Below are 14,210 nucleotides of genomic sequence, written 5' to 3'. Positions count from 1 at the left end.
CCGGAAGGGTCTCGGGAGATAATTAAAACATTACTTTAATAAACTTTTAGCTGGATCGATGGAGATGATAATTTTTATCTACTGAACAAAAACACTCGTAATATAGAAAATAAGTAGTAGACCTGTTTTTAGAAGTGACCTCGTGGTCTGGGGATACTGAAACCCAGCCATGAGCTCACTATTTTTGCATGTAACCAAGTTAATTTGCGTGATCTGGCCGAGGCCTTAAGTAGTAATGAGTTTGTCGAGCCGATGTTAATGGACCAGACATAGAACTGGCTTTGGTAAAGACGGTTAGAGCATGTAGAGCTGTGTTTAGACGATAGCCAGTCGTTTTAGAACCCAGCTTTATTCTCCGTCGATATGTACTTCCGGGCGAATGTTACATAGATGTCTTTATGACCTCCTGGGCAGAACCGTTAACAAGCACTCCGCGCCGAGCGGATGCTCATAACAAGGCCTTAAACACCGGGGCGGAAGGGTAGTTCGGAACGCGGAAGCTTTTTAACCTAGTTAAGACCGAAAATTTACGCACCAGGAAGGATGGGGGGATTGGCCGTCCTGTCATTTCCTGAGTGGTACGTGACCAAAAACACTTGAAGACATACAGGAAACCAAACAAAAAGTAGCAAACAAAACATTCCTAACGAGGTTATCTAGAACCAATGAACGCAGTGAAAAGACCAAAAGGGTTTTTAAGAAACCAAGATGTTATAAAGAATAATCTGATGGCTGTATTGATACCTGGATAGAGGTAATGAAACTGCATTTCAAAGAGGAGGACTTGTCAGAAAGACAAGAATGCAGTGTGCTCACCAGTAACCTGGAAGGGACAGCCATAAATTGTGTTACGGCCAAAAAGCAATACCAGCGGGACACTGCTGAGAAAATGTTTGAAATCTTGTTGAATCGTTTTGGCTCAGAAGATCAACGACACCAAGCAATGATGCGCTTCGAGAAACGGAGGCAACGTAAAGACGAGACGATATAAAAGTTTCCAGACGATTTGGAAACCCTTAGAAGGCGTAACCAACCAGATGAGTCGAACAGAAGGATGAACCTGGCAGTAGCCTCAAAATTCATCGAGGGTGTGAAGAATGATGAGCTTCGAACGATGGTAGCGACGCATTACAAACCGCTCTCAACCGATGCGCCAACACCAGAGGAATTGAGACTCAAGTCAAAAGAGTATCTTTAAGTGAAGCCTCCACCGAGATCTGGATATTACAAAAACAATTATGGCAATTTTAACAAAGGACCAGCAAACCAAGGTAACAACTGGTACAAACCAACGGACGATATAGACAAGAGACGGACGCTCTTGTGCAAATTGCAGTTCGACGGACCATCAAACTAAAAACAGGGCATGAAAGAATAGGCTTTAGCCTCGAGGATGAAGATACGTCAGAATTCGATCATGAAGATTTCATGAGAGGAGTAGTTGCGAAATTTGGCACAAGGTGTTTCTTTTGTAACTCGGAAGGTCATTTTAAAACGGATTGTCCACAATTTTGGGATGCTGTGGCAGACATCAAGCATCCAAGGCATGAGGAAGCTTTTTCGGGTGTGAAAGCCAGCAAGGCTCGCCTGTTGAGTGAAGCGGAGGCACGCAGAAAGGAAAAAGAGATACGTGAGCCGGAGCCAGTGACTGAGGCAGATGACTTCAAGATCGACTATAGGGCAGCGGCGAGGGATGCTCTAAGCAGAGTCCAGCAGCAGTTTGTGACGAAGGAGATCGAACAAAATGTGAAGCTCGAACTAGAGAATGAGAAAATTCAGGAAAGGCTAAGCGCCTTCGAGGCATCAGAAATTGAGGGAACGAAAGCACCAAGCAGTATGAGCCTGAAACTCCAAACGTCTGCCCAGTTCGGAATGGTGCGACAAGGAAGCAGAAAACAACCAATAATTTCAGTTGCGGGACATCAGATGATCAGGAGTCTAAGTGAACCCCCAGAGTTCACTATGATGCATTTAGACACATATGCAGATTATCTGAGACAGGTAGAGCCACGCACTGAGTCGAGTGCTGTGCGAGCATTGTTGACAACGGGTGGCCCTCGAACATAGAAACTCTACGGGCGCTACGTGGAAGTCTACGGGCCGTATCAAGTGATGTTGAACATTGACGGAAAAAGTATCTACTCTAGGACCTACATCACAACAGATAGTGACCAAATAGGGAAAATCTATTGGGATCAGGAAGAACTTGAGGTCCATAGAATCGGCCATGATGACATGATGGAGCAAGATGCAGTACACATAGGGTACGAGGCAGATGTGACTGCACATCTGCTAGCCACCAATAGGAAGAAAATTGGAGTAACAGGACTACTGATACGGGAGCAGTTGTAGGCGTGATGCCAATAAAGACTTGCGAAAGAATGGGCTTCACGAGGAAAGATTTAATTCCAACGAACCTCAGATTGGCGGCCGCCAACCGCAGAGCAATCTACGTGGCCGGAAAATCACCCTTAAAGGTCCTTCTCATGGGAGGACGCGATCTTTGGATGAGCTTCCTGGTGGTTGAGAAATTAGACGACTCAGACCAATTCATCCTGGGCGGTGATTTTGTCCGGAACTTCGATGTGATGATTGACTTGGACAACGGCCTGACAAGGATTAGAAACCTGGACCGGAAGTATGTTAAGAAACCAATTAATAGAATGAAAACAGATGAAAACAAGGTACCAATTTTTTAGATAGAAAGGTATAACTACGGCCGGGACAAGCTGTAATAGCAATTTTTAGAATAAGAAATTTAAGTTCGTTAAGTGATAGTAAACCAGTTTGTCTGGTACCCAACCCAAATAGTCAAAGCTCGGTGATTTTAGGCAGGAGCTTTTCGGTAACACGAAACGGGCTGTGTGCCAGTGTGTTGTTGAACACACTGGACACCATGGTTACGATCCAGCGTGGAAAAAAAACTTGGTTACGCTTTGCCGATGAAAACCGACTATGAGGAGACACAAAAATTGAAGAGATATAATGTGAAAGACTGCCCAAATCATGCTGATAAAGATAAAATTTTAAAGAGAATTGATGATTTTAAATCTATTAATAAACTATGAATTGATTTATCAATGAAATCCGAAACGAATGACGGCTTGTCGAGCAGTTCGAACTTTCCGGAACGCCCCTCGTCATACGAACTAGAATCAGACAAACCGGTTTTACCGGAGATGGAACACTTGAGGGGAAAATAGGTGAGGGAGATTTTGAATCATTATGGGTTGTCTTAAATCGGAATGCGGACGTGTTTTCAAAACATAAGGCGGCATCGGTTGCGGCAACTTCGTCGAACACGAAATAGAATTAGAGGAAGGCGCATTAATCGGAAGCATGCCGAGCGGAAATAGGAATGTTGCTCGAATACGACATGATAGAACCCTCGAAATCGCCTCGGGCTTGCGGGGTAGTCAGGGCCAAAAAGAAGGGGGGCAGCTTAGGTTCTGTTGCGAATGTGTCATAGCAACACCCATCTCGGGAGACCACGTTGATTGGCTCGATGAGGTCTTTGGCTGCATGAAAAGAGCAGGCTTGAAATGCAAACCATCGAAATGTGAAATCCTTAGGGATTCAATCAAGTATCTGGGAAGAATGGTGGACAGGCATGGCGTGAGGCCGGACCCGGAAGCAGTGGAGGCTGTGTTGATATATTAGGCTCCCAGAACGGACACACAACTCATAAACTTCCTAAGGTTTGCCAATTTTTACCGTGAGTTCATGAAAGGATATGCAGACAAGGTGTATCCCATCCAGAAACTGATGTGCAACAAACGAAAGAAGTTCGAATGGAACGAAGAAATTCAAGCTGCCTTCGAGAACATAAAGCGGGAACTGTGTGAAGAGCCAGTGCTAGGCATGCCTACAGAGAACGGCATGTATGTTCTTGACACAGATGCATCAGTAGTGGTCATCTCAGGAATACTGCATCAGGAGCAAGAATGGAATGGGAGAACAGTTCTCCATCCCATTGCATATGGCAGTAAAGTGTTGAGTGACACTGAAATGAAGTATGGTGCACCAAAGGCAGAAATGTTTGCAGTGGTAACATTCGTGGAGAAGTAGAGCGCTCCCTTTAAGTTACGCATGGACAATAGAGCGTTATCCTGGTTGAAGACGTACTCGATGGATCAGAGCTATATTGGTCGGTGGATAGTCATATTAGACGGCTACCAAATGATAATCGTGCACAGGATGCGTGACAAACACCAGAATGCCTGGCAGCCTCAGTAATAGACTGAGTTTTATGAAAGACTTGAATAGGAGCAAGCCAATCAGGCGGAAATCAAGGAAGGGTTCTCGTTTCTGAATAAAGAAACTTATGAGGCGCTTCCCTTGACGAGATGGTTAGACAAATCTGGACATCCAACTCTGGGACACCCCGAGTAACCGGTGGTAAAGGCAGCGGAAATGAAGATCTTATCAAAGAAGGACCCGGTGCCTTTGGATCTAATGCTACGTTCGAACCTGGTCCAACAGGAACTATCTTGTATGAACATAAACAGCCTCTCATTGCTGGATAAAACAATCTAGGTCGGTGGATAACCAGATTAGACGGCTACCACATGATAATTGAGCACAGGTATTGTGACAAACGCCAGAATGCTGACATCCTCAGCAAGAAGACTTAGTTTTATGAAAGACTTGAACAGAAGCAAGCCAATCAGGCGGAAATCAAGGAAGAGTTCTCGTTTCTGAATAAAGAAACTTATGAGGCGCTTTCCTTGACGAGATGTTTAGACAAATCTGGACATCCAATTCCGGGACACCCCGAGTTACCGGTGGAAAAGGCAGCGGAAATAAAGATCTTATCAAAAAGGACCCGGTGCGTTTGGATCTGTTGCTACGTTCGAACATGTTCCAATAGGAACACTCTCGTATGAGCATAAACAGCCTGTCATTCCTGGATTAAACGACCCAGGTCGGTGGATAACCAAATTAGACGGCTACCACATGATAATCGAGTATAGGATGCGTGACAAACACCAGAATGCTGACAGCCTCAGCAAGAAGACTGAGTTTTATGAAAGACTTGAACAGAAGCAAGCCAATCAGGCGGAAATCAAGGAAGAGTTCTCGTTTCTGAATAAAGAAACTTATGAGGCGCTTTCCTTGACGAGATGTTTAGACAAATCTGGACATCCAATTCCGGGACACCCCGAGTTACCGGTGGAAAAGGCAGCGGAAATAAAGATCCTATCAAAGAAGGACCCGGTGTTTTCGGATCTGTTGCTACGTTTGAACCTGGTCCAACAAGAACTCTCTCGTGTGAACATAAACAGCCTCTCATTGCTGGATAAAACGGCCCAGGTCACTCCGCAAGCGATGCGGATGCTGGGTGAATTGTTGGAGAGAGAAGTAACAAGAGATGACCCCGAGTAAGCAGCTGCCATGGCATCGCTGACAGTCAGTGAGAAAATAAAGATTAACCATCAAGACGTCAACACGAGGAAAATGAAAGGGATTATAGGACAATAGTTCAGCAACTAGTGTCCTCGATACCCCAAAACGTCCTGAAAAGTACATCATACAAACGGAAAGAACAGGTGAAAGGGACACAAAGGAAAACCGTCACCTTTGAGGATCAGGATCAGAAAGGCGAAGAGGTTGAACAAAACCTGGGGCAAGAAAGCTTGTCTGGGGATAAGGTTGTTGATAAGAACAGGCGAGTTTATCAACAAGACCCGGGACAAGAAAAATAGTCCGGGGAGTCAGGTGTAAAGGAAAATGTTCAAGTTGAGGAACAAGACCTGGAAGATAAAATTTTGTCCGGGGAGTTCAGATGGATAAGCAGAGCGCTTAAAAATGATCCCAAAGAAAAACATGCTCAGTGACAGACTTTTCCATTGATGACAACTCAGGGAATTCAGGAATTGACACCTACTCAGAGAGGAACTCGAGCACGGGATCGCAATTGTCAGAGCTAGCGATCCACATGTTATTAGTGGAGACTCGAGCAAGAGACTTGGACAGAGAGGTGTATCAAGACCCTGGCAGTGATCGCTGTCTGCTACGTAGCGAAACAGTCTTTGACAACGCAGCTGATGATCTAGAAACAATAGCGGTATCGAAACGATCGATGAGTTTGTTGCCGCAGAAAGAAGTGGTCAGGACAGATCTTCAACCCTTGAGACAAGAGTTAGAACCATTGGCGAAAAACTGGTGCGTGAAGATGGAAGATGACACGCATCAGCCGGATGAAACGAATAGTAATATGATGGTCATGAAGACGTACTTGAAGGCGAGATATAGACTCTCAGACCTACTAAGAGCACAAAGAAATGACCACATGACGAGTAACTTGAAAATGTGGATCGAAAATGGAACACCAGACAAAGGTGACCTGGAGGAAGACAGTTACCGTATTCTGAGACAGTACTTTATGCAAAAAGAGGGAAGGTTATATCTGAACAAGGACGGGATCGTGGCTTGTAAGAGAAGAGAAGAAGACAAAGTCCTGTACAAATACAACGCAATATTGTTGCCAAAACTCTATCAGACAGAACTTTTATTGAAGTCGCATGATCAGATGGTCCATCAGGGAATCGACAAAGTGTACCAGAGGATCCTGAAGCGCTTTAAGTGGCCTGGAATGAAGAAGGCATGCGAGAAGTGGGTAACAGCTCAAGGATCCAAGGAAATTGCGATTTCCCTTGCAGTCGATCGAGTCATCTGAATTCAACGAGGTGGTGCAGATTGACCACCAGAAAATATGTATGACAGATAATCAGGTTTTGGTCATGATAGACCACTTCACGAAGTATGCAGATGCCGTACCCTGCATAACTGCCTCAGCAGAAGAGACGTGCGATCATCTAATCAATACGTGGATACCGAGACATGGTTGTCCGATGACGTTTCAATCGGATAACGGAACGGTAGCACTTCTCTGCCATATAACTTGCCTAAGCACTTGGATTTGAAACATGAATAATTTTCAACTTCAACCGTGAAACTGCTTTCATTTTTGAAAGCTTGAAAACAATCAAAAACCATCAAAATTGAAAACAAAAAGAAAACAATTGAAACTAAACTATCTTCTTCCTCAATTTAGGGTATTAATTTCTTCTAGATGGTAAAAAAATTTTCCATAAAATTGTTTGTTAAAAACTTGCTAATATCTGCATAAAAACTGTCAGAATATTCTACATTTTGAAAACTTTAAAAGTTTTAACGGTTTATATCTTTTAAGTGTTTATCACGTCTTGATATACATACGACATTGTTGACTTATATGAACTTCTATATTGAACCGAAGAGAGATCTTTTTTTGTCAAAAAAGGTTTGCAGTGGAATGTGGAGAGCAGGTGTCACCCCTCAACTTTGGCTTCAATTATTTCCAAAAGGCTTCTTTTTTATTCAAGCGTCTTCTTGTATTCGTTTTGGCAAATAGTATTCTTTAAGAGAAACAGGAGAGGGATATCGAAGAAGCTAAAAAACGGTCCTTGAAAATTTCCTGCAAACCAAAAACCAGACAGAATTCAGCCAGCCGTAACTAAATTGTAAACGTACAATTTCATAGAATGTATGTATGCCTATAAGTTTTTTGGCTGGAAAATAAGATTATGATTATTGAACTTTTATTAATATTATTAAATTTAAAGGACCTCTTTTAGTGTGTTTCAATGACTCTCGGTGCTTCATTGTTTCCTCAAAACTAAACTACTGATGTATATAAATTGAATATTGTGCAAATATCCAAATATTCAACTAAACTTATGGAGCGGTAAAAATCTTCCGATTACTTACACAATTAGTTTTTTCAAGCTCTAGATCTAATTTACACGTTCTTAAACTGTTTTCAAAAATGACGTGTACCTTTAGAAAGTTCCTTTCATGCACAAAGTCTTTTTTCAAAGGCATCCCTCGTCTTGGCAAAAAATCAGCAACCTCTAATTTTAGCTTTTATTAAGTATCTGTTGAAAAAGCACTGAACTTACCAGCAACAAAACATAAATCTTCTAAAACTCTTGCAAAATTAGTAACTGTACTTGTAATTTTACAAAAATTGAGCAAGAAAAATGCGGATTATCTGGCAAAATCACTGGGGTAGGCACTTCTCTGCCACATAAATTACCTAAGCACTTATATTTGAAACTTGAATATTTTCAACTTCAACCTTAAAACTGCTTTCATTTCTCTTAAAATTTTGTCGATACTTGCAAAAATAAAGAAGTTTTCTTTCCTCCTACTTATTCGGATTAACCAGCCAGCCTCAATTTAGTTTGAGATGATCTGTGAGAAGAGGCAATTTAGAAACCCTGCGCTACGTGTTATAAAAATATGAAGCACTGCGCTGATTTTATTTATCCTAAGTTGACCAAAACGGTAAAATTGAAAACAATCGAAACTTCACGTGAACAATCGAAACTAAACTATCTTTCTAATTCTGAGTTTCGGGTATTAATATCTTAACGATGGCAAAAAATTACCATAAAACTGTTCGTTAAAAACTTGTAAATGTCTCCTAAAAACATTGTTGCAGAAATATCTGCCCCCTCAAGAAAATTTTAGATCTGCCCCTGGAACCGAGTACTTTTTTTTGTCAAACTTGGATTGCAATAGCATGTGGAGAGCAGGTGTAACCCCTCAACTTTGGCTACATTTATTTCCAGAGGCTCACTTTTTTATGCATGCTTCTTGTATTCGCTTTGGTAAATAGTATTTTAAAGAGAAACAAGTGAGGGATTCCGAACGAAAAAGCTTTAAAAAATCTACTGTCCCTAAAAATTTCCTACAACCCAAAAATCAAACAATTCATCTTGCAAAAAGAATTTGAAGTAGTTGATCCGCCTTTTTTGGTGAAACTTGATCGCTGCCGGATTATTTGCTTTTCTTAGATATCTGGCTGTACTGTTTTCTGGTTTCCTTGCATTTTGCTCTTTATTCTGTTCAGAAAAAAAGACAAAAGTGAAATAGCAAATTTGTAACAAGCCATTTTTTTTATTTCAAACTGACACAAAAATTGATTCACACGATATCTTAAGCCCGGTTCAGTCTCAGGGTTATTTAGTTTGTTGAGCCAAACATCTTTGACAACAGACGTTAAAATGTGTTCGATATCTACTACTGGGACTCGATTGGTTTCGCCACTTTCATCCTGTAAAGTGCGACTTCTAGTAGCTTCATCTCACTCGGGCCGATATAGTGGAAAGTGATAGTGTTCTCCGAACAGCAGTTCAATCCCTAAAACTCATCAGATTTTTAGCTCTTGTGAATAGGAGGCGCAAAGTTTTTTCCTCCAATTGCTTGATGCTTGAGGCCAAAACATTCTTTTGGATTTTTGGGCTCGTTTTTAATCGTTTGAAGGACAAAACAGAAAAAAAATTTAATAGGATGAAGTTTTGCATATTGAAAAACAGACGCAACCCCTCCCCCGGCCTCATCAGGGGTAAGTATAAACTTACCTCTTGTAATCTGTGGTATGAGTACTTGGTGAGCCACGCAGGAGGCTTGCTGCTCATCTCTGACCTGGGACTGAGGGAGTGGAACTGCTCCCTACCCACAGAGTCCAGCGAGTATCCAGGTGTGACACCCACTCCTGCCAGACATCTGGCTGCAACAGTGAGATCAATACAGTTCATATTCTGTTTTATGAAACACGAGGGAATTATAGTAACCTACACTTCCGTGGACAAAATTCGATATTCGCTTATGCTCAAAATGTTGTCATATTACTTGATTATAATTACCCTAGCACCCAACCGAATATAATCAATTTTTTAAAAAATTTAAATCGATTACAATCAATTTGAAATATCATAACATAAATGAATAGAAGTCCATTTTCTCAAAATTGCCAGTTTTTTAAATTTTAAATTAGTTCACAACCCATTTCAGTTCTATTCTTCTCATTTCAATGCAATTAGTCAATCTGTCGGGTGCTAACTGGTTTTTAACTTTCGGAGTTGTTGGTCAAATTTGGTTGAACTCTAGTTCAATGTATCCGACTAACTTTTTGCAGTGCAGCCTCAAAATATCTATCTGAAATTTACACCATCATTAACTCTTTCTTGACATCCCAAAGTGGTGGGAAAAACCCATCGGAATTACGTCGTTCTGCCCTCCTAAACTGGTTAGCCGCCAATGCTATGTGAGTTTTGATTTCACCTTTTCAAGGATGGATGGTGGCCAAACAGAGCATTAACCCGAAAACCTTCCACTATTCCGGTACGCTAACCACAGCCCAAGTTGCGGCCTTACCAGCGGACGTAGATGCGAAAAACAGGATGCGAAAAACATGGAGGCGGAACTGTCCTTGATATCAAACTTATACCTTAGAACAGGATGAATTCCACAGGATGAATGTCAAAGGACTAAAGACAGGAAGAACTCCACAGACACTGATTACATCTATGTTCAGTCTAAGATCAAAACTATGTTAATTATGGCCAAAACTATGTTCATTCGACTTATAAGATGGTTAGACCGTCTTATCCCCTTTGATTTTCAAGTAGAGCACAAACTTGGGGCGAAAGTTCATCTCGCAGATTACCTGTCCAGAAACCCGAGCTCTGAAGATAAACCGGTTAGCACATAGAACATCAGGTTCACAGTGGCAAAAGTTAATTGAATTGGAGGCGCCCTCGGTTTCAAAAGTTTGATTAACGCCAAATGCAAAAGTGAAACGCTACAAGCCAGTGAGAAAAGAGTCTGCAAAATCTCTAAAACACGATGATCATTAGAGGGCGGAAATGCATGCGACGGAAAACGGACCAATCACAGCCCAGCAATTTGCCTATCCGGAAGATTAAATCAAAAATATGAAAATTTAGTTAGTGCAGCTACTCCTCTTAAATTCAGTAAGATTAGAGATTCATCGGAAAAGTGATGAATTTTAAAAATTTAAGTGAAGCGGAAGCTAAGAAAATTACTCGAAAGAAATCCGAGCATCAGCAGCGGTGACAAAGAAGAAGAACTGAACCAAAACCAGCAAGCACATACCATAGACGTCAAAAGCACTAAGAGTAATACCATCAATTTAATTCCCTTGGCTTTTCCGCGCAAAACTTATCCGCCGGTTAAACCTGAAAATTGTGTAAAGTCTATAATTCCGTGAAGTTATAAAACTGGAGATAAACAAAGCGCCCTCCCAGAACTGTCCCATGTTAGAGCTATATGACCTTGCCACTACCCTGCAGATCTTTATTTAGAATCGTTTTTAGAAATGGTTAAAGGCAAAGACCTAGAAATCCAAAGCAAAGTTGACGCTATGAGCTAATACTATGCCTTTGTATTTCCATATAAAAGATGGATGCCTCTGGATGGACGAGAAGCTGAAGATTCTCAATTCCTTAAACGCAGCGGTGAACAACAGATTACACTATTATCATCATGGAAAGTCCAAAATTTACGAGGCGGCAAAGGATAAAGGATATCAGTAAAAGTTGCACCGTAGCATCGATAGCGTAAATTTATCGAGAAGGCACATTTGCCCAAAAGGTGACGTGAGGAAATAAACGAACCAAAAAAACCAAATGAATCAATACAGTTAGAATTCTGTGGGGGGCGATCAACTACCTAAATGAATCTAAAAAGTATGTCCTTGTAGCGATAGAACGACTCCCAAGATGGCAATTGGCCATGGTATGTTGTTCAAATACATCCGATAAAATCCTGAAGTTTCTAAAAACCCATATAAACACGCACGGCGTACTTTGACAAAGCCTTGTCGACCAATGGGCAAACGTCATGTCCGAAGATGTTTAAGGCTTTTGTCATGAAGAAAGAATCAAGATAATCTTATCACCAGTGAGCAATCAATCACCGAACAGCGATTTGCGTAGAGCGAACTGGTGGTAGTCTGAAGATTTCAGTACTTACTTTTGTTCGAGAAGACAAATTAGAATTCTTGGTCAAAATGCTCAAAAGGGCTCTCGGATGTCTAAAACTCTCCAATAATGCCACGCTGAAATTGATGCCATTTGAGGCCCGCCACGTTCGGGAGGCAAATATGGCGCATATGAATTTAACAAGGGAAGCAGTCTCTAAAGAATCTCAACTGGGCTAGAGTATTACGTATGAAATATGCTTGTTTAGATGAAAGAGACCAGAAGCGCAACATATGCCGCACCCTGCCGATAGAATCTGGGAGGTCAGGGCTGAAAGAGTCTAAACCTTAAGAACAGGCGCCACCCAATTCGTTTGGCGGACGACCAGATGAATAGCAAGGGTGTTGAGCCGGCGATCAGGCTAAAATGGTATCATCGGCGTCAACATTACCACCGGAAGTTGTTCTGCAAAGAACGGAAGAGAGAAACCTCAACAGGTATAAACTACTCAATTCTAACAATATGTCGGAAAGTGCGCACACAGTTAAATTGAGTAACGGTGCTGTTCTCTGGAAATCGGGAGTAGCCTTGGGAAAAACCACGACCCCTAGAAAAACAGCCCCCGGAACCATTAGCGCCCCATCTACGCCACAGGACATGCAGCGCAAAACGATTCGAAGGAAAATCGAGTTCGAAAAACCGGAAAATAATCACGAGCAGCACTTCACCAACGCAAAAAAATCAACGAGCCGACCACGGGGACCGATCCAAATCTGACGACAAGGACAATTTACCGCTAGCAGCGAAAAATAATGCCATCACGAGGAGCAGCTAGGGCTCCGGAAATCAGTTCAAAGGGGGAGAGGGAAGCAACCACCGCACATCCGGTGGCGCAAGTGATCAGGCCTGATAAACAAAGAGGGTGGCCAGCAACTATCGGTGCGGGAACAATCATCGAGGCAATTACGGCCTTGCGATTACAATAAGATAGACGGAGGAAAAAAATAAAAACGAAGTGGAGCGTGCGATAATTGGGAAAAGCGAGCTCATGGCATCGAAGGCAGCGGAAATTTCGAAGGCGGGAGTGAAAAAGCGAGTTAGAAAGCAGATATTGGTGTCTTACTCGAGCCAGGAATTAGCAAATTCGCAGGACCAAAACCGGCATCAAAGCGAAGAGTGAGGAAGCGCACGGCGGTAAACAAAATGGGGGCCGTCATGACTGATTATTTTCAAAAATCTCGATAGGAAGAAACCTGAAAGCAGTAGAACAAGAAGGGGCGAAAAGTGCATTTATTGTGTCGTCAGTTAAAAACTTAAAAAAGCAATAGTACAGGGAGAGGGCAGACCATAGAGCGGTCGAAAACTCAAAATTTTGGTCATACCTTTATCATTATCAAAACTCATTTTCTAGCTAAATTTTCTCGTCGTTAACTCTAAATTTTATCGAGTATTTTAAATTTCCTTTTTTATCATTTCCACAAGAAGGGGAAGGTAATAGTGATTAAGTTAGTTCACTGTCTATTTCAGTTCTTTTGTTCTCATCTCAATGCACTTTTGTTCTCATCTCAATGCAATCAATCGATCTGTCTATTTCTTTTGCCGAATGGTACTTAACCTTCGGAGTTGTCTGTCACCTTTGGTTGACCACAAGTTCATAGTCTCTGGCTAACTTTACACACAATAATCGATAAAACTTGAAATGATCGTAAATTTTGAATCTTTTTAAATTAGTGTGATAAATAGCTTACAAACTACCAGTTCATCGAGATGCCAGTTTAAGGCAGTAAAGGATACAAAAAAAGCCTCACACACACACTAGGATTTAGGCGCACTCACCACTTCATTTTGAATTATTTTGCGGGAGCCATTTTAGGTATAAATACCTTATGTTTAAGTTAGACCTGTTTTGAGTTTTAGGAGAGCTGAAAAATTATTTTTAAGCAAAAGCACAACAGCGGATACTCGTGATGACCTGAACAGCTCGTATTTTAGTTTTTTCCCTTCGTGGATAAATTGTCTTGAACAATTGTTTGAGGTAAAACATGGTCGACAAACTCCCCTTCGACAAATTCTTCGATCCCCCCTGTTTTTTTTGTTAAAATACAGAAATTTGAACTTGAAAATGGTGTCATATTTGTTCTAGAAAATGTAAGATGAGATGCGCTGTGCATTGCACCTATCTGGATGTCCTCTGAATTGGAGTAATTGTTATCGATGCAGTCTTTAGTAAGCAGATCTGTCTGGCTCTTGCTGCCTCTTAGCAGCACTGACACTTTCTCCACCGCCCTTCTGCTCAAAACATAAGTGGCACCACCGCTGTTGTAGCCTTCCTGGAAAAATTAATGCATATTAGAGTAGGGACATACTACCCAAATCTAATTTGCTGATATGTGGATTTGATTTTTTTGAAAATTGTCTAGCTGCAATCTTAATTCC

At 41.6% G+C, this 14,210-nt stretch overlaps 3 protein-coding genes across 3 annotated transcripts in view; 1 reads left to right on the top strand and 2 right to left on the bottom strand.

The window, feature by feature from the left end:
- The window catches only part of LOC134840652 (pre-mRNA-splicing factor ISY1 homolog), a 360,405-nt gene that overhangs the window by 25,449 nt on the left and 320,746 nt on the right, over nucleotides 1-14,210 (bottom strand). The gene's annotated exons all lie outside the window — the stretch shown is intronic.
- Nucleotides 1-14,210, top strand: part of LOC134840649 (very-long-chain (3R)-3-hydroxyacyl-CoA dehydratase 3-like) — a 237,496-nt gene that overhangs the window by 30,979 nt on the left and 192,307 nt on the right. The window lies entirely within an intron of this gene.
- On the bottom strand, nucleotides 8,985-9,593 carry LOC134840752 (glycoprotein-N-acetylgalactosamine 3-beta-galactosyltransferase 1-like). The gene is made up of 2 exons (XM_063856773.1): nucleotides 9,411-9,593; nucleotides 8,985-9,189 (listed from the first exon to the last, which is right to left on the bottom strand). Exons 1-2 carry the CDS (start codon nucleotides 9,585-9,587, stop codon nucleotides 9,070-9,072), a joined length of 297 nt encoding a protein of 98 aa, XP_063712843.1. The 5' UTR covers nucleotides 9,588-9,593; the 3' UTR covers nucleotides 8,985-9,069.

Source organism: Symsagittifera roscoffensis, chromosome 2 (genome assembly GCF_963678635.1).
Source record: "Symsagittifera roscoffensis chromosome 2, txSymRosc1.1, whole genome shotgun sequence".
In the NCBI taxonomy this organism is placed as follows: Eukaryota; Metazoa; Xenacoelomorpha; order Acoela; family Convolutidae; genus Symsagittifera; species Symsagittifera roscoffensis.
This window is presented reverse-complemented; position numbering and strand designations above follow the sequence as displayed.